The sequence below is a fragment of the Gadus chalcogrammus genome, chromosome 13 (assembly GCF_026213295.1).
Source record: "Gadus chalcogrammus isolate NIFS_2021 chromosome 13, NIFS_Gcha_1.0, whole genome shotgun sequence".
Classification (NCBI taxonomy): Eukaryota; Metazoa; Chordata; class Actinopteri; order Gadiformes; family Gadidae; genus Gadus; species Gadus chalcogrammus.
Window position 1 is genome coordinate 12,163,348 of NC_079424.1, and position 21,319 is coordinate 12,184,666.

General features: G+C 44.3%; 1 protein-coding gene across 1 annotated transcript in view; it reads right to left on the reverse strand.

The window, feature by feature from the left end:
- The window catches only part of suclg2 (succinate-CoA ligase GDP-forming subunit beta), a 69,872-nt gene that overhangs the window by 4,938 nt on the left and 43,615 nt on the right, over positions 1-21,319 (reverse strand). The window contains exon 10 of the mRNA XM_056606901.1: positions 3,116-3,236. Coding sequence (XP_056462876.1) covers positions 3,116-3,236 — 121 coding nt within the window. The remainder of the gene's footprint in view (positions 1-3,115; positions 3,237-21,319) is intronic.

The window sequence follows — 21,319 nt, forward strand, 5'->3', positions numbered from 1 at the left end:
CCCTTTTAAGGCGAAAATTGCCTCCACTGCCTGACAGACAGCCGCTCGGCAAATCAATAAGCCATGGAAGAGAGTTAAGCGAATGCAGTCATCCTTCCCCCCCCCCCCAGACCCCACTAGCCTAGCTTCAAGCATCTCTCTCTCTCTGCTCTGTAGAGGCAGCGGGTCGCTTCACAGGGCCACGGCCCTGGGGTCTGCCGTGGCCAAAGGGGGCAGCAGTTCATCACATATCTCTGGGAAGTGTGCTTTAGAAATGCTTTGTTGTTAAAACACACTTTGTTGTTCAAAATGCTCTGCTGTAAAAAAAAATCCCTGTTCTTAAGATAATCAAACGCTAGATGGATAAGATAATCAAAAATGCTACGTTCTTAAAATACAGTTTTCTTATAATAACGTTCTTAAAATGTGCTGTTCTTTAAATGCTCTGTTCTTTAAAATACAAACATTGTTCTAAGTGCTGTGAACATCTGAATTGTTTATTCTATCGTGCATGTGCTCCATTGTGGATTGGGTTGCTTAAGGAAGATTGGATCTTTCACTGATTATTCCCGATAGGTGAAATTATGTGTTAAATAAATCAATCTGTGTTTATTTCAACACAAACACAATAACAAAACCCCTGCCCCCTCCCCCACTTTGCCCACCAGCACTAGTTGCATGGAAACCATGACTCCCTAAATGAAATCAAGTCGGGGCCGTAAAAAAAAAAAAAAGAAGCTTCCCCCAATTAAAAGTTGGCCACTTAATCCGTTCTGATCCAGTTGCAGAGCGCCGGGCCGTTCCTTAGTGGCCCTTTGGTCAGCCTAACTAGCGAGCTGATTGATTGTCAACAAATCCCCACTCGTGTGTGTGCGAGACCCCGTGTTATGACCAGCAGCTAAAGCCCGGATTAACCCACGCGCCAGAAGAGAGTGGTAAGACCAAAAGCGAGCCCTGACCTTCTGGGTGGAGGCAATTTGCAAGTCAGGGTGAATTCCGGTTGGCTGTTAAGATGAAAATGCAGAGGGCAATTATGGGGCTATCTGTAGCAATGACAGAGCTAATCTCAGAGTCAACATGCATACGCTTTTTTTTAAAAAATTTTTTTACCATAAGCAGTTGTTCGGAACAGTCTTTTCATATTCCCCAGAAGGGAATTAATAATTTAAGATAATAAAACCGAGTTTGGAGGACACAAGTTGATTTCATTTTTATATTACTTTGAAAGATATCTAGAGCCGTACGAAAACCCTGATTATTTAATAGAACATTTTATTGAAATATCCTAAATGGGTTTATAATAACCCTACGCACATCAGAACAACTTTCAATTGTTGGATGAAAATATAATAACCTTATATAGTACATATAAAATTCATTGCCTGTGACTTGTTTGTACTTTTGCAGACAAGCCTTGATGGTTATAATTTGCCATGATGCACGGTGCAATTTGCCGCATTTCAATGAAGGAAATGCTTCAGCAAAAAACATGATTATATGACCATATGAAATGTCAAACGCTACTTAATGTTCTCCAGGCACTTTTTTTTACTGGAATGAGAGTACTTTTATATCTGAGCATGGGATGTTATAATGTCTGTTCTAATGTGCCACCATTAGTGGTTCATACTGTATATGCTCAATTATATGTCCTTCTAACTGATGCACTGTTTACATTTAGTAAAAATACACTGAAAACATTGCTGTTTTTCTTGCCTACCTCATCTCACAAATCCAACCAAAATCCCTATTATTAATTACTCAGCAAAGGTCTACATTTTTTGTATTAGGTAGCCTCAAGCAGTTCTTCTAAAACATTTCTAAAAGTCCAGTGAACTAATATGAGTGGGCCGTTATAAAATAGAGTATAGAGCAGCATCGTAATGCACGCATACAGTCGAGGTTGGAACAGCGTGTTGTTCTTACAGTTTGCTCAACAAGCCAGAAGCACTCAGCTTCAGGGCTTTTTTGTTAAGATTCTGGCAATCATGAACTTCCTCGGCGCCATCTACCGAGTTGTTGAGTCGGATCTCATTCATCTTGTTAAATGGTTGTCTACAAGTAGGCTATGCATCTCACAATAACTGGCCGAATGTTTCCAGAGCGATTTCAGGCTATTTAATTACTGGATGCGCCGAAGAAAGCCGACCAATGTCTTCAGCGAAAGACCGCACAAGATTCATACTGGCACTGTTGGTTTGAGTTTATAATTTACAAACAAGTCTACCAAGAATCAATTTTCATGGTCTAGTAGAAAAAAAAAGTCCAGTCCAAAAACGTTTTAATTAAGACATTCCCATTTCTAGGCAATTCTCTTGTCCAAAATGGGCCGTCTCTGATGGTAAAACATGTATTTGATTGTATAGATATGGAGAGAACATAATAAAATAAAAACTCATTTTTCTTGTTATTGGATATTAATGAGATTAAACATTAATGAGAAACACGGCTACAACTTGATGAAAAATTGAATTAGCCAGGTCAATATAGCACTCCCTTCTGTCCTTGGCCTGTTTTTGGAACCAGCCTCTCCGCCCTGGCCCACACAAACTGAGCTGGCTATGTGTGGGAATTGATAATTGAGGCACAGGCGGGCTAAATAAGGGCTAAAGAAAGACCGAAAGACACAAGGACCTCTGGAGCCTCGCTCATTAGCATACAGGGGGTTGAAAGGTGATCCAATCAGGGTGCGGTCTCCATTGTCTCGCTCGGCGCCCGTCCACCCTTGCTTAGGATCATGACAAGGGTGAAAAATGCACTATTGGTTGCTACTGCAGGAGTCGCCCGAGCCCCTCAATGAGAATGGATGGTCCTATTGGTGACAATGCAATGATTCATGTCCTGCCACTAAAGTTTAAAACAAAGCAAATAAAACCTGCCCTCCCGCCAGCTTGTCCTTGTGACGAAAAATCAATGAAGGTCTGCATATTCCTTAACGCTGGCTTCCTTGGTGATGAGGACTCATCGATAATGGCCCCCATTAAAGGTTCAGTGTTTGTGACGGCGCTCACCCAACGAAGAAAGTGTGACCAGCTAGAGAGGTCAGAGGTCAGACAGGTCGGAACTTTGAGGGCTTAGGGACGTTTGGTGTGTACGTGTGCCTGTGCGTGTGCGTGTGCCGTGCCGACTGACCCACCTTCGAGCCGAACCACCAGCGGCACCTTGAGTTCCAGCTCGCGGCAAGCCTTGGTGATGCCGTTAGCGATGATGGCGCAGTTCACAATGCCCCCGAAGATGTTCACCAGGATGGCCTCCACCTGTAGGGCCAGAGGAACAAAAGGGTGTGGTTAAAGATGAATGGAAACTTAGATGTCATTCTTCCTTGTGTCATATCAAAGCATCAAGGATTGAGGGCTCACTGTACTAAAAATGAAATTCCTTTTTTCTAATTAATCACAGCTATAACTGGCTGTTTGAAACATCTCCCCCAGCAATTCACACTTTGCAAAAATAGCATGTGTAACGAGTTCTGAAAGTTCCTCATCAAATTGAGCAGGAACCCTTGATGAAGTAGGGCGTCTGCGTGGTGTGTACGTGCGTTTGGTCGTGTTTGCGTTGGTAGTGCTGCCAAGGTGATTACACAACATGCTCCCTGTAATTACCTTGGCGGACTCAAAGGAAAACAGGGTAGGAGCACACAGAATTAATCCTCCATGTTTGTTTATAATCTCTCTTAATCTGTTCGCAGACTTGGAGGAGAATTGTGTGGAAGTGCACGTTGATCGTTCTGCTGGCGTGAGTTGAGTGCGTGCGATTGAAGAAAGGGTTGAGTCGAGGACTTGGATAGCTTTCAGAAATGAGATCCGTCACAGTGCCGACCGTCTCCTTTCCAATACGTGCAGTTGAGAACATGGACGCAGCACATTTCAGACACAGGCAGCACAGCAAGTAATTGGCAGGACTTTTCGGTCAACATAGAACCATCGAGAGGAGGAAATTATACAACAAGCAAACCCGACGCAAACCGGTGCAAACTTAACACCATACAAAACAAAATTAATACGGGTTGATCGCAAGGAAGTCCTGATAATTCATAGTTGATTTCGGTAGAAACCTTTCCTACATTCCTTTATTTTTAGTGTGTGCCTGTGTGAAAGCTACCAGGTATAGACGCGCCCATCTTTCATCCCTACTACGATCAGTCTGTAAGTGCACTTAAGGACATTCCTTCCCTGCCCCCGGGGGACCGCTGTTCCTCAATGTCGTAAAAAAACAGATCGCAAACCCTAGCAAAAAGTGAGCTTTACAACAGGTGTACACTGAGAAAGCGGCGATATGCACGTGCATGTGCAGGATGGCTGGTGCGTTCACATGTACAACATCACAACACAACTGCGTGATTAGGACCCATTGAGCCATTCATTCTGAATTAGTCTATGGCTCTTGACATAGAAATTTACAGCGGGTCTTTGTGTGCTAGGCAAAGCAAAGCTTGCATCAAAAAGAAGGATGTATAGCATAGGATGTGTTACATAGAGTCTTGGATATTGGGAACAAAGTGGTGTGAACCAGTTTATCATTCCTCAAATGCCAATCCTTCATGCGGCATGCAAGGTTGTGGCAAAAAGCTATCAGATGCCTTCTCTGTGTGTGTGTGTGTGTGCGTGTTCCCATGACACTGGTCTAGTCATGGCTCAAGGCAGGATCACAAGGCCATTCCCTGCTTAGCGCCACCTCGGTCTGCAGCCAATTAGAGACGTGTAAACAAAACCACAGCCAGGGAGAGGACTTGATTTCTGAGACAAGAAATAGCTTCTAAATCCCAGTCTTCTTGCAAATAGTGGAGTTTAAATGTGGTATATTAATTAATTACAGTTAATTAGTGTTACAAAATGTTACGGTACGTATGACTACAGGATATCTCCACCGAAAAACAGGCCAACATAATGATGTGATGTTCCTTCCAATTACACTTTATTTTCCTTATGCAATTGGATGGAACACGCCGGCTCTGTGGCAAGCACTGCTACTGCACAGCAAGTCGCTGGGTTCTGGCCGAATAAGGAAATATCTGTGGGCATGTTCTACACATACATCAACCGTAATGCATGAACGCTCATTTGATTCTCACCGGGCCAACGTTGCCAAAATCAAGCTCCCTGGAGATGATGAATACAGTTTTATGCTTCAGAAACATTCCCTCTTGTTGTGAGATTTTTCTTGTGCGTTACCTCTTATGACCTTTTGTTCGGAAGTTTTTTTCATATCCTTCCTTGCCCATGTAGGTTTTAGTGTATACCGTCACTATCTGAATAATGCCCACTGACGCAAACTCATTTGTGAATGTCGTCAATAGGACCAAGTCTAGTTGCTACAAAATGATACTTTACTGTGCCTGGCAGGAAATTAGTTTCAATTTAAGGGAAAGTCATTTGCATGCTTTAATTCATATCAGGTTAAAAATGCACTAAAAGTGGTCGGAATTGCCTATGTGAGACTGCCAGAACAATTAAACAAACGAGAACCGTTTTCACATTAACAAAGTTGAGATTCTCAGTATTCATGGGTTCTGTTGGCATGTGCATATGATTAAATGTCCCATATGGACATAAACACACCGTCGCATGCAGCACACATTCACCAGATGCATTGTTTCCACTGGGGGGCAGCAGAGACCTGAATCCAGTCTCTAGCCCGCAAAAGGGAGTCCGTTTCCCACTTTATCAGCAGCAACCTATTTTTCAACTGTCTCTATTGAGAAACACCATATTTCATCCATTCAAGCACCTCCTATTGACACAGATGTATATTAATGATACACACATACAAGATTTATGTCGTCCAGTAAAGTAGTACATGCAGTTTTATGGAAATACGAATGTGGTTCCACTCGGCTGTCTTCCATGTACTCTCTAAACATCTCAGGTTTGGGTTACAACAAACCAGTGCCTACCCCAGAAAGCACAACAGAACACATTACATTATTTGTTGTACAATCACAAAGTGCCCAAATATGTCAAATATAATAAAATAAATGTCTACGTTTTTAGGATCGAGGTACAAACTTTCCGAGGCCAATAAGTAATTTTGTGTTCATTGCCCTCCACACATTGGCCATAAAATAAATACTGCCAGAGAATATATTGTACTTATCGCAGAAGGCTGGCGAGCTGAATGGAACCAACCAGCAAGCACCTGGTTCTGTCTTGGAGCCTTTAAATGCCACTCTTATGGATGGGCCCGAGCAATGGAAGGTTCAATCTCCACGGTTTGACACTCAAATGCATTTCCTTCTTTGAAATGCGGCAAATTGCACCGTGCATCATGGCAAAATATAAAGTCTCAAACTCTTCTTAAAACACGGCCCGAGTTGATCCAGACTTAAAAAGGCAGGGGAAATAGAAAATTGGAACAAAATAATATTAAACAACAGATCATGTCGGAGTGGTTTAATGTCACACATCCCGTCGAAGGCGGACGAGCCACTTTGCTCCGAGGCCCATATAGGCAAGTGAACCATTGGCAGCGGAGTGGAAGTCTTTTATCAGAGCACGGAATAAAGGAGGGCGGCATAATGGGCAAGGTTCCACTCTTTCAGAGGCTCTCTGTGTGTACTTCCATGCCCCATTGTGGGCTGAGCAGGTGCCTTCTACCTGGACCCCGGTAAAAATGATTATAATTTCACAAAATGGGATCATAGCAGCCAGAACTCCGCCAGCCTGTCAAGGCTTTTTTCCTGTCCAACTCAAAGAGGGGCCTTCACAGTATAAATCAGCTTTTCTGCCTGCCATTATATAGCCAGCTAACTGCATTTAGGACAAGAAAGAAATGTAGCTCAGACGATTTGACATGCTCTCATAGCCCCATGGCTGCTTCCAGATCAGCATTGGCTCTCGGTGGCTTTCCCTTGGCTTCGCTGGCCAAAGAACGTTTGAGGACGCCTTCGCCGGTACAGTTCTCATTATTAAACTAACCGACACAGTAATTGAGGTTTTGTTTGGACTAAAATAAAAACACATAGGCAAATCACCGTCAGTGGCTCAGCAAATGATAATGCATGGGCAGACAATGAAACACAATCAAGTGGTGAAATATGACTTGAAATTCGCTGTATCTACTTAAAAACAGCAAAAGATCACGCTTTTTTTCTCCCCCTTTAAGATCCAACCCTGAGGGAATTTTAAAGAATTGCCTCTGTTTTTTTTGCCAGGATCCCTGTGGCGAAATGTGTTGAATAATCGCTAGCGCACACATTTCTTGCGTCCATAGCCGGCTAAAGCAGTGTTAATCTGTCTACAGGAAAGAAAAGGGGAAGGCATCTTGTTGTCTTTGTAAGCCGCTAGCAGGAAGGAGCGTGCCGAAGGCCAGGCTGGAGCCGGGCGTCTCTCTGTGGCCTATTAGGGGACATTGTCTGGTCTTATCTGCTGGAGACAGCTGGAACAGTCACTGCCTGCTCTGCTGGCCCTTGTTTAAACCGCGCCGATCTGCCCGGGGGGGGGCAAAACGCTTGGTTCTGATGGGGCCACAGGTTAAGATGCACAGCTTTCAAATCAGCACAGACCCGCTGGCTGTAATCACACATCATGGGGAGGACAAGAGAAGAGTCGGTTCCTCTCAACCCATTTCACTGATGGCTGAGGTGGGCTCAGTTTGCATCTCATTCTCATCGGCGAAAAACCTTTTTTCATAGAGTATGCGTTGTTTGTGTGTTGTAGGGTAACTCATATCTGCGTTTTACTAGCATTCTGAAAATATTTAAATGAATAAAAGATCACTGACATATTTACATCCTATGTATGATGATTTTAATATAGAGGAACCAGTGTCTATTTGTAGTTTTTCCATAGTTGTGACACACTGTACATATGGAAATGTATTTTTGTCAGCATGTAACATAATATATGATCAGAACAGAGCAAGAATGACAGATTTTTCTTGCTACAAAACAAAACAAAATTCACATTTCTTTGAAAATGCAAGACTTGTATGGCATAAACTGAAGTGCAATTAATGATGTTTTTACATAAATGCCATGTATGTCAAAGAAGTCTGATGAACACAAACACTAATTGTGTGAATACAAACACTCAAGGTTGGTTGTGACTTTCAGGATCAATTTAGTTCAATTCCATCAGCATGTTTGTCAAAGCCGTTCTTGGAGAAACTGACAAGACTACAAGAAATCCAAATAACAAAAGGAGGGTATAACAGTAAAACAGAGACAGAACGGCTCTTGCAAGGAAAAGAGGGAAAGGAGGAGGCGGTGGTGCTTGGTGGGGGTACCGAGAGGTGCTTTCCACTGAAGGGTGAGACTGGGCCTGGCAAGGAAGGATAAGAGGGAAATAATTATCCGGCCTGGTGAAGCATGACAGCTCCTTCCAGGGCCTGTGCAGTGAGACAGACTCCGCTTTATGTCGGGGCCGCCACCATGTCACCACTGAAGACACCTCTTGACAGACAACATCTGAGGTTTGGCTCCATGTTAGAGAGCCACAGCGACTGACAGCTGCCGACCTGATTGAGGCAGTCAGGTGCAGACAGCGACTCCCGCGGAGAACAAAAGGGAACGGACTTGGTTTTGATTTCTGCATATTTTGACCGTAATTTATATTCCAGATTACGCATTAATCTACAGGGATTACGGGGATCAAAGGAAAAACTGAAAAACAGCCCAGCCAATTCACACAATCCAAAAAGATACAGTTTTCAGATGCATTCAGGGTCTGAATTCTACTTTTAACGTTTAGTCTTTTTACCTGGCAGATTAGATAATCGACCCACCAAGCAAACATACTAATATGTATCCCTGCCACTCTTTTTTTAACTGATTTATTATTAAACCATCCGCCATTGGCCGATGGCCTGCGTACATTTTTTGAACCCTGGCTGCATTCCTATGACCCGACTCATTGTGGAATCATAACACCTTTGACTCTACATTGTCCTTCTGACTGACGTGGCTGAAGACGATCAGCGGCACCTCACATGACTACATCATCCCTTCACGGAATACTCAACCTCTTTCCCCCCCCCTTGACTTTTCTTCTTTCGGTATGAAGAAAAATGAAAAAAATGAAGAAACCAATCAAGGAGGAAATGGCTTGGCCCGGAGCCATGACATTGTGTGTCGGAAGTAGTAGAAGAGGACTTGGGGGAAGAAAGGAACAGGCCCATGTGAAGAGAGAATGGATTCTAGAAATGGTCATTACTGCCTCAAGGTCTGCCATCTTTTGTGTGTAACCAGCAGGGTCAGAGGCTGAGACAGCTGCCTCCCAATGTTGTCTCTGTTGCCACTGCCTCCAAACGTTTCACCGTCCAACCTCCTTTGGCCAGGACAAATATGTCCACAAGCTCCATCCCCTAATGCTCTGACAATTTGCAATGAAATAGTCAGAGGTAAAACACCCAACTGGGATTACTTTGAACAAACCTTGTCAGATATGTTCGAAAGATATATGTGGTGTCAGAAAGTCGCAATGTGTACCATTACAAATGCGCGTAGCATATAATGACCATATCTGTATTCAATACTGATCGGTAATGATTTTAATAATGTTATCAATAAAATCCCATTCTATAACCGATATATTCTACAAATAAAAATACCGGCAGGTACCTCTTTGTTTACAATAATCTATCAATCAACACTCCCAAAATGACTCGCACTGACGCCCCCCAGCAAGCAGCCACCTTGTTCGCGCCACAGTCGCCCAGCCAGAGAGGATTATAGACGCCCTAGCTAGTCCCCCAACTACTCACTGGGAGTGGCTCAAATCATACAAACTGGGACAATAAAGGCAAATTCAGATGCACCCATCATGAGGCTTGGTTACAAGCAGACAAGAAGATATTGAGACAGCTTTCGGTGAGAAGTATGCATTTGCCTCGACTACACAACTCACAAGCAAGCTCAATGCAACGCAGCTGCAGAGAGAAACACGTAAACAAATAAAGACGGGGTAAAGAAAAATGAAGCGCAAGGTAGTAGACTTTTAGATCCATCGTGTTAGTCCATAATGCAAACTGGTTCAAATCCAAAGAAACAAGATTACCCCAAATAGAATAGGCTTTGCCTTAGACTTGCACACCTCCGGCTATTTACGAATGTTTGGTAGGACTAAAGAGAAGTGAGTAAACAAGGTTACCGATAAATGTAGCCTTCTAGTGCACACAACCACTCGAGGAAAGACTTATGCAAGAATTTACTCTCTTCACATTAATATACCATATTCACCATGGTTTAAATAAAGCAAGTTAAGTGAATAACTGGAGAATGGTGGGCTAGCCAGGATGTTAACACTGTGCTCAAAAATGGTCCACAGTGTTGTGTGTGTAAAGAATGTCGCACCATCATATGTTTGAAAAAATGTGTTGCTACAAATATTTTGCTTTTGATCACACGTTGTTGCATAGGTATGCAACGATGTGTGAGCAACAGCGAAACATTTGTTAAATAATGCGGATAAACAATGCTAATGCTAGGTTCCAATTATATCAACAGCTTCGTGAGATGCCATTGAAAACGGCAGGGTTACCCAAAAGTTACTCTTAAAGACTCACCTCCACGTTTCCATACATTGAATTAATTGAATCATTGTTTTTTGTAATTCATCGTGTTTTGTAATACTTGTCACTGTGTTTTCCCCGCAGTGTTCACGCATGGTCCATCTGCCTGTTTTTTTGTTTTTTTTCAAACCTCCTTGGCCCCCTTTCCTGGCCAGAGTCCTGAGGGCCGTCGGGGTTTAGAAGCCATATCTGAAGTGTACTTTGTTGGACGCTGTGAAGTGCAATTCACCTCTTCCTTTGTCATGGATATCGGGGGGCCAGTGAGTGCACTATGTTGTCTCAGCGGTGGAAGCGCTTTGTTGTTGGCTGGTTTGAAGTAGCTATTAAAACACCGGGGCTGGATATCGGATATCAAGCACGGTTTCTCAGTACTCCAGTTCGTGCGCGAACACACACAGACACACCCCCCTTTCCACACGCATGAGGCTCTCCGACTAACAATCACCTTCTAATCAAATGGAAGAGCGGGGACATGGTCCAATTTAGCAAGAATGCCAAGTTTTACCGCACCAACATACTTCAGTCTTTATGATCGTGGACAAGGCCTACAAAAGTACAAAAATACGAAATTAGAAGAGAGAGCACTCCAATGGTGGCCGTAGAGGGAGATGAAAGGCCAAATAAGCTGCTAGTCATAAGGACCAGGAAGTAAGAGACGCAGGGGAAGAGCAAGAGCACTATGGCAAAAAGGACAGTAGGGTCAGAGGAGTCAATTAAAGAGAGAGGGGCCGGCAAATGGAGGAAAACGCCACAGATGGAAAGGAAAGCATTCGGAAGCGAATCAAAGTCTGAAAACTTCTTGCTGGTGGCGTTTTGCTGAATGTCAGTCAGGGAAGGGAACGGCGCCTCCTGCAGCTCACCTGAGGGCAATATAACCGCATCTACGGTACATGTCCACAGTGACACGCTCGCACAGATAGCCACGTACACACTGGGCTGCGATATGCGTTAGACAGCACATGGGCAGACACCGTAGGCTGGCATATAACTCATCCCCAGAGGAAGTCCTGTCACCGGTGACAGGCGGACAGAAATGTTGCTCAACCTCTTCACTAAGGGTTAATGGCTGTCCATCAGCCAGAATGAGATGCACAGGACTGTCCTCAACACACATACACACACACTATATTCTACCAAGCCATAAGCTATTTATCTAGCTTTTTTATAGCAAGGAACATAGGAACAGTCGGCTGCATTCACAATGTTGATATAGTGCATCTACTGGAAGATATTTTTTTGGACAATTAAATAATATAATGAATAAAAATAAGCAGGAAAAACAAATGCATTGTGATGGTCATTAACAAGCATATGTCTGTTCAACAGACCGGCAAATACCAATTATTTTATTGTACAAACAAGTTCATACGTTTGTTTAGGCCAGATTACATGTAGAAAAGCCCTTTGACTTCAGCGGAGACACACTCCACCTCTTCAGAGTATAACTTTTTTTATGAAATTAAAGTAATGCTTAATGGTTACCAAATGGCATAAGTAATCACCTTGGAGACTGGGTACAAAAAGACTGTCAGCCGAATATAAAAGAGCCAACATTTGCTGCTTTGTTCCTAATGCTACGCAGCCAATCAAAATTAATTTATTCTAATGTATGCACACTGAAGGTCAATTATCCAAATGATTCCAGTTCAGATTGCACCTGATCTTGGGCGCCAATGAGCCATGGAAAGGGCAGCTGGATGTGCTTTGCAAGGCAAATCATCGCCCCAACCTCCGTTTCTCGCCCACCCCAACAGCGGCTTGAATACCTACATGTTTAAGCCCGCTGCATCTTTGGTAAAGTGCATGCATTTAACGTTAGATAAACAATAGTTAACCTACGCACCGGGATCATTTTTACGATGAGCAACAGGAAAAACTATCCTGATTCCTAAAGCAACCGGAAACTTAACAGCTGTCCCCCGTTGGATATTTCCGAGAAACCAATGAGATTTAGATTTATCATTAAGCACAAAGTTATCTTGGCTGGATATGATTTTTCAAACATAATTTGCATTGAAAATCCAGTAAGAGAAGAGCGAAGTGGGGTGAAGGCAGGAAAAAAGTAAATCCTTCCAACCCTATCCAGGGAACCAATTCAGCTGGTGTGAAACCGTCCCTGAAAGCAGTATTTCTGTTGAATGGGAGGTTATTTTGATTCAGCATTCTCACCGTCCGCTACAAAGTGTCTGGGCTATATATAGAAGTCCCTATTTATGGAGCTCGGTCATTTGTTATTCATCCCAGACAATGACCGAATCACAGTGGTTATTGAAAGGAGACGACTACCGTTGTCTATATTTAATGCTACGCCGCTCAAGCTAAGCAATTTATAAAATAGATAGAATTGACATATTGCTATCGCTTTCACAAGCTCCCCAACCCGCCCCCCGACCCCCTACCCACCCTTCTCTGCCTTCCCCCCTGCTGGTCCTGTGGGGTCTGGGTAAGCGTGTGCTGGGTTGCCATTAAACATTGCAAGCCCTGGTGAAAACAGATGGGCTCAATCAGGGTTTAATTTTCTGGAAAAAAGAAATAAACGCCAAACATGGATCCACGCTGAATGAGAGAGTTAGTGTGCGCCTCCCTCGTTCTCGTCCGGTGGGAGATGGCGGTACGGCGTCTTCTCAGGCCCGGTGTTTCCCGCCCGTCAATGTTGACGAGAGCTCTGCCTCTGATATGCAGATGAGGAGGCTGTTTCCGGGGACTGTTGACCGTAGTCTTTCAGGGGGACGGGGGGGGGGGAAGGGAGGATGACCAATAGCTCTTGAGCTGACATTCAGTCCTGCAGACCTTTGAAGGGGCTCTGGGGAAGTATGCAGCATATCAATTAGCCATTAAGGGTTTGCTCGGGTATTATAGGGATCAGAGAAGCCAATAAAAAGGCCCAGGAGGGACAGTTGGAACCCTGATCAATACAAAGACTCATGTGGTCGGTTTGGGCCGGAGCCGGGAGGAAGCTGTCGTCTGACCTTTGACCCTCAGGGGGCATCGCAGAGGCAATTATCCTAATGAAGACGGTAACCTGCGGTGATTCAACCCATCGGCACTTGTTGAAGATGGACACAGACCTCAGGTGGCTTTTTGGAACACTCACCATTGCCTCCACCTTAGAGTATTTCTTGATCACGATACAGAGGACGCAACATAGAACGGTTGCAAGCTTTAAATGAACAAAAGCGATTTTACAGGGAATCCTCAGGGTCGACCTCATATTTTAGAAAGAAATGCAGATAAGAGCATTCAACTATAACTTTGTAAGGAATTTCTGCCGACGGTGAGGAAAAAGTATAATTCGAAATAAGTCGATAAGTAAGCATTTTCCCTATTTTAGAGCAGTCAGTACTGCTGATAACTAGACCATACAAGAGCATAACATAAAAACACATAAGCAGCACTAGCAAGTTCATGTACAGAAAAACTCAGGTTCTCACTTTATTTATTTTTCTTGCACAGAATTTAGATGTCTTTTGCAACCACCTTTCATAATAAATCATAAACCATTTAGAATTATATTTAACAACATGTGCACACGTCTTTAGATGTCCACCAGTCCTAAACTGGCCTTCCATCTAAGGTGAACCCCTATATAATCATTTCTATATCGACTTTCATTCAACAAAGTGTAGTAAACGAACAGCAGTAAAACCCTTCCCCTTATGCATTTCCAGTCCATAAACCTCCCACATATTGAAAAAAATAAATACAATGGTGTTTTCCCCTCCCGCTTTCAGAGAACCAATGACTGAGAAGGCCCCACTCCCCCATCTCCTCAGATAAACCCTTTCAGTTCCATAAGAGTAAACATATACAACCCCACCACAGCACTCCATCAAGCCTATGTCCTATATACACCACTCAACCATGGCTGGCCCAGATGAGCCTGCGTGTGGGCATGTGAGCGTTAAACGGACATGTGTGTGCTGGCTGGCATGTGAGCTGTTGGGCGGATAGGAGTCCTCTCCAGCAAGATGAGCTCCAATGATTACCAGCCCGGACACTTTTCTAATTATTCTGTCAAACATCAATCCTTAGGGTTGATGCAGGCCGTCCCACAGCCTGATGGACAGTGTAATCACAGCCAGAGGACCCCCCCGCCCCCCAACACACACACACACACACTGCCCATCTCGCCTTCTCTGCCCCTTTTCTTTTCTACCTGCTCCAAAACACCTCCCTGAACTCTCTTCACCCACAATGCACTGACACTTCCTTCAGCTTGAATCCCTTCATTTCACTAAATATGTATTCCATCTCTCAGCTCTCACGTTAATGGGTTAACATGAGGGCCAACAAGACAAGTTTCAAATAGGGGATAAAACTGATTTGGTATTCAGGGTTTCAGCCGGTGTTGGAAGGCTGGGAATCGCACGGTCGGGATAATGGTGTAAAGCAGATATACCAACCAGGGCCCTCGTGGTTACAATCAGAAGGTCATCCAGGAGGAAGTGGTGCAGTGAGTGCAACCATAACCTTCAGATGATTTTAGCTGGAATGGAGGAAATTAAGGTTGACGGTAATAATCCAAATTTACAAAAAAGGTCACAAATTGCTGGGACGAGATTAGCCGTTGTTGGAGATGGAATTTCAAATTCACTTTAAAACTAAGGTAGTTTGTAAGGCGGTGGGGTACCACATGTTACAAACTGCGGAACACACACTGATCTACAGTCATATGGTTCAAGTAATCAGGGAACACCTCAGAATGGGGCCAGCAGTAACCAACAATCCCACCCCATTGGAAGAAATAGGAGAGACTTGCAACCGAGCCATACAAGCAGGAAGCCAGACTTTTAGTTTAATCAAGACGGAAAGAAGTTCTTCACTTCTTAAAGTCTGAGGGGGGGCAAACAGTGTCCACGGTGGATGGTTTCATGACTCATTGCACTTCCATCTCATTCAAATCACCAGAATAGCAGATGCACGGACAAATGTAAAGTATGTGCATTACAATCGGTGGTGGCACAAAGTTGAAGGTGTAGCTGATGCAGCAAGACATATCAGTAGACATATGTTTCATTACACCATTAACTGCTGTTGAAGCTGCCAGCACACACCTGCTTGCATAAATTGAGCGATCAAACTAAACCAAAGAACCAAGGGATGAAACCTATGGCATTACATATAGCAATAGCTACATTGCAAACTTTCTGAAGAAACTCGCAAATAAGCCACAACTGCACAAAACAAAACATGGTAATATATTACTGACGAATACTTTCTGCCGGTAACAATGCAGAAATAAACACTGCAAAAAAATAGATCACTTTGTAAGTAAATGTTTAATTGTGAATTGTATATTGTGTGGCCGAAATTAATCTCAGGGTTATAATGTTTTATTAATGACCCATAGTAACCCTGGTAACCAAAAACATAAGAAGCAAATATGTATCTCTCCTGAACTGCCAAAGACATTATCAAAATAAATAGATAACATTTGTCACGGTTATTCTGGTCCAAGGCAATGGACCAGAATAAAGAGACGCAGCTTTTACTTCAGTCTGGTAAATGCATTACTTTTCCAAACCCCTGAGTCCCACAAGGAGCCGTCTGCTAGGCGGTCGTCGTTCATGAATGGTGTCCGGCTAGGAATAAATGTGCCTCCAGTCCTTACTTTACTGGGCGTTTTATTTTGACTATTGTCCGACTCAATGTTTGCAAATGTAAAATGCTGCCTGAGATAAAGGAAGAGCTGCATGTTGTGCATGTTTTCCTCGTCTTGGCAGACAAGGCTGACTCCTGCAGCTCCAGATAAGCACATCAGGTGTTGTGAATAAAGTGCATAACATTAACTCTTGTGCCATACTGTCTACTGTAGACCAATAGGGGATTGTGGGGTATAATCAATATGGTTGGATGTGTGGGGGAAAAAAACGTGGCGATGATAAATGTGATTATCAAGCGAAATGGATATCAAGTTGCAGATAGATATTTTGCAGATATGTATATATTTTAAATAACATACGACACCAGGGGAGATTTCCCCCGTGGACGTGATGAGGCATAGGTTCCATGTGAGCCACATCGTCTTTCCATTTTGCTCGGTGAAGGAGGTGTGCTGATCAGACAAGAGACTCATATCAAATCAAGACTGGAAAAGCCAATTACACTGACAATAATCTCTCTCTCCCACCAAGACTGCCGGTGCCTCCGCTGTATGCATTCAGTTCAGCAAAAAGCTCAAACAGGGAAAAATGTGGAAGTATTCACGGGGGACGTAAGAAATTCATACCAAAAGAGGATTTTTTTTTTTGCTTGGGAACAAATGCTAGATTTTCACAACGCGGGAAAAAAATGGTTAAGAAAATGGTTTCATTTTGGGTTGATATTTTTAGTGCTCATTATTAAAAGCGAAACGGCAAACAAATACCCTGCCAATGAATAAATAAATTTGAGAATTGAAAGAAATATAAAAAATAAATCAAGTCTTTAGCCCGTTTTGTGTGGCGGCAAATTTAGCCACCTTAACCTCCGGCTCCATTAAACAACTCTCCCAGCAATTAACCCCAACGGCGTAGGCGACCTTGACGAGTCGTTTCAAAACATCCTCTCCCGTGGCATCAGCCGTGGCGAGCTCCGGTATTGCACACGACTGTGTTTCCAGACCTCGGCTTGCGGCGTGCGTGTATGTGGGAGGGAGGGGAGGGGAGGGGAGGGGAGGGGGGGGGGGTTGGTCTAACCGCCTGGGCCTTCCATTGGCCCCTCGCAAGCCCTGAGCACGTGTAGACATCAGTGCCAGGGGAGTGTGAACTGGGGAGGAGTTCAAACAGCCGCACTCTAACCGCAGCGTTTCACAGCACCACCACCACCATCCCCTCTGGCAGGGGGGTGGTGGTGGTGGTGCTGCTGTTGACAGGCAGCCTGGGCTCGCCAGCCCAGACAGATGGGAGAGGATAGAGGGATGTAGAGAGGGATGGAGTGATAGCAAAAGACGAGGCAGGAACAGCAGATGGTCCAGTGGAGGGAATCTCCATTCGCTAAATTAAGCAGAGTGGAAATAAATAAATAAATCGATAAAATAGTCATTCCTGCATGGTTATGGTTGGCCAGGGACTGGGAGATGCGGCGGAACCAGGCCAGGGAGGACCGGTGCCACTGTGGCTTACTGAGCCCTAGCTATGTGTAATCCATGTTCACATGGGAAACCGCATGACCCCGGCTCTCCAGCTGTGAAATTCATAGCAACAGCGGTCATATAGGGAGTATATAGGTTAGACTAATGCAGTCCAGTATAATAGTCAAATGTAATTTATTCACTAATGCAATCTCTGTGACTTTCACATTTTGAAGACGGTATAAATTAAGGACATAAAAGGGGAGGGGGGGGTGCATTTGCTGTGTCCTCCTGTGCAGTCAAGGCAGGCAGCGGTGCCAGAGAGATGGAACCCCGGGAGATGGAAAGCTTGCCAGGCCCGATGGTGAACCCCACCCAGCAATCCCAGATCTGCCAGCATGCGGTACCACAGGACGCAACATCAGGCCCACAAGAGGGTGTACATGGGGGGTTGAAAAGTTAAACTTTATCATGCTGTGAAGTTTGTACCTCTGTTCCCCTGCATTGCACAAGGTTACTTTAACCCTTATGCCTGCACCCAGCCACCCATCTCCATAGGCCTACCCCCCCACCCATCACCCAGCCAGCCAGCTGATCTCTGGCTGGCTGGGCTGCTCCTCTTGGCCCCCTCGGTGTGAACCAGGTGCTGCGATGACAAAACACTGCTGGCAGAAAGAAGAGCAGAAAGTAGAGCTCAATTAGCCCCAGCTCCAACCCCAGATCCTCTATCGATTTCCCACGGATGAAGAATGGCAGACGGGGGGGAAGGCTTCTCCCTCGGCCGTGCACGTGGGACCACAGCTTGAGTGTGCATGGGCGTGTTCAGGAGTCAGCAGGGGGGGGGGACAGGGGTTTAGGCGGCGCCGTGAATACATTAACCACACACGGTCTTCATGTCAGGGTTAAGTAATAGGGCTATCGAATACGCTGAAGAAAATGAGTCTTTATAGGCACGCGGCGACCCCCCTCCTACCGCCATCCCATGCAGACGCGTGTAGCGCGAGAGAGACAAGACATTATCTCCCTCAAGGGCAGATCAACCTGACAAGTCATCAGTTCCACGGCACCTCCCTGGACCATTCTTCACTTCCTCAAATTAACCTTCAGGAGAGGGGGAGGAGGGGGACACTGTACACCTCCCTCCCCATTTGTCCACAGAGTGGGTAGTTGTACAGTATCTCCAATACTTTCGGTGTCACACACACACACCCGATAGTTATGTTTGATTGGGGAGAAGAAGCAGGAAATAAATAACCGTAGTAAGATGGACAAAAACCAAGAGACACACTATAAATAATCAACTGATGAGTAATAATCACTACTACACCCTATTATCCAAGCATATTACATTGGGACTATGGGGGTAAAATAGCAAGAGCTACCCTGGGGTTACATTTTAAATTGCGCATATCTAACTGACTTGCACGTTACTTCGGTTTTCTGTACAGCCTAAATTCAATAAGCGATTGATATGGACTGAGAACCATGCTTACACTAAAACAACCAAGATTGTCTTTGATTTCACAATGCGTGTTATTTATTGTCAATACGTCTATGTCATTTTGTTTGGAGGCTTAAAAGATATCATACCTGTGCTGCATAACCGTACGCTTGATTTATTCTGACTTCTCTGAATTAGAAATGACAAAAACATTTCGGGGCCTCATACTCCATGAATACATTCCGACCTTTTAGCTTCCAGGCTGTTCGTGGGGTCGGTGTCTGATGTTGTTTTTGCGCTGTGTCCTTTTCAAATGGAAGATGAGAGAACGCTAAGCCTCATCATCTCAACCAGAACATATGCATTATTTGTTGCTGGCCCAAAGGGGGGAACACACAGGCACAACAACCACTACACTACAGGTGAAACGCTGTGCTATGATTAGATATTGTTGTGTTCAATTATCGCTTCACCCAAGCACATCCGCTGTTAACAAACACAGTGCTAGAAATAATAGATTTAAATGTTATTTCATTAATTTGAGCACGGTAATGAAGTTAGCAGTTATTGGGACATGAGCGCTCAAAGATGTCAACACATTTGAACATGACACAATAAAGACACCCATTTCATGCGTTCAAATCTGGGTTTTAAACAACAAAAAAAAGGTTTGCTATGCGTCAAGATAGTAATGTCCACGCAAATATAGACCTATCAACACACCCATTAACATTCATAATTAATCTACAACAATCAATTATGTCCATCGTTCCATTTCATAGACTCAACGTGTTCTCTTTTGATGGCCGATGTTGTACATGGAGATTGTAGACATGTGAATCTACTCCCTTGCTGGCAGGTCTGACCTTGCGGATACGAAAGAACCGGAGCCTGTCTGTCTCCATGGAGACAGGCATCAGTTTGGGTTCTTAAATGTAGTTCATGTTTAGACATTTGATTGAAAGGCAGATTGACCACATACACATCGTTGTTTCCATGGAGGCAATTATGGGGAGTGCTCATGTTTGTTTCTCGGCCGTTGTAACCATGTAATAAATATTTTTAATTGGAGAGGCGGTCAGGGAATTTAGTGAGCATGGTGCCATTGCCTATAGACAGCTGTGGAAAACCGATGCTAATTACACAGGTTTGTGTGCTCACCGAACTGTGGACCCTTAAATCGTACACTTCATTAGGATTACACGTGTTGTTACAGTATTTGTGTATATCTAACCAACGGAGCACTTCAAAGAGCTGCCCTTTAAAGCTATGAATATAGAGACATAAATATATAAATAATTTCTGCATTCTTATCCAACATAAAGCCTAGTGACAGATCGCTATATGAACAACTCTCCCGAGATCAATATGATATTGAATCATTGATCTAGATCTCTGAAGCTTGGAGCAACAGAGGTTTTGAATTCTCATGAGTAATTGCTATGCCCCATTAACACATGGTAGAGAGGAGAAACAACAAGTTGCACCAAACACTTGAAAGATGCGCACACTTCACAATTGATTAGTCTCATGGAGCCAAGCTATGAACTAATGAGTCACGGAGAACTCAGAACAAAGGGTCTAGCTGAGGAGTAGCAGCCATCCACATTGGGGAGGGCCTGGCTTATCGAACCCTCAAGATCAGAAACATATCTGATGAATTTCATAAGCTGCCCATCTGATCTTTCACCATCATGGGCTTCTAATGGGCTCTAAGAAAATCTGCAGCAAAGCCAGAATAGAACTCATTTCCCAAATCCCCCTTAAATCTAGGTGCTCTGCACTGACGCAGGCGACCACAACCCATCGCAGGGTCTACATGTTCTGCCAATGTCCCACTTTGTCTTGAGCCCGGCCTTAGCGTGAGAGTCCCAATGCGACGCAGGACTCTACTCCGACTGCCTCCATGGCCGGACCCCTCTTTAGTAGCAGCCTAATACCCCGTGCAATGGGGAATAAAGTCCATTACATTGTGAGCCGCCTTTCGGCTTTACCTTTGTTTCCATCTCACAGGCTGCTCTCATTGTTTGCTTTTATGGCACTGGGGACCCGTGGGCTCCCCCGGGCTTCCGTCTCCAGGTGGCGCGGCGATTCCTCCAGCTTGGAAAACAGTATTGCACTATGCTCCCACATCACAGCCGACATTCTGAAGACATGTTTCCTGGTATCCCTGGAGTGTGTGTGTGTGTGTGTGTGTGTGTGTGTGTGTGTGTGTGTGTGTGTGTGTGTGTGTGTGTGTGTGTGTGTGTGTGTGTGTGTGTGTGTGTGTGTGTGTGTGTGTGTGTGTCCACCCAGCTGTAAAAGCGATGCGAGGTGAAAACATGAGTGCGTGTTATTGCCCC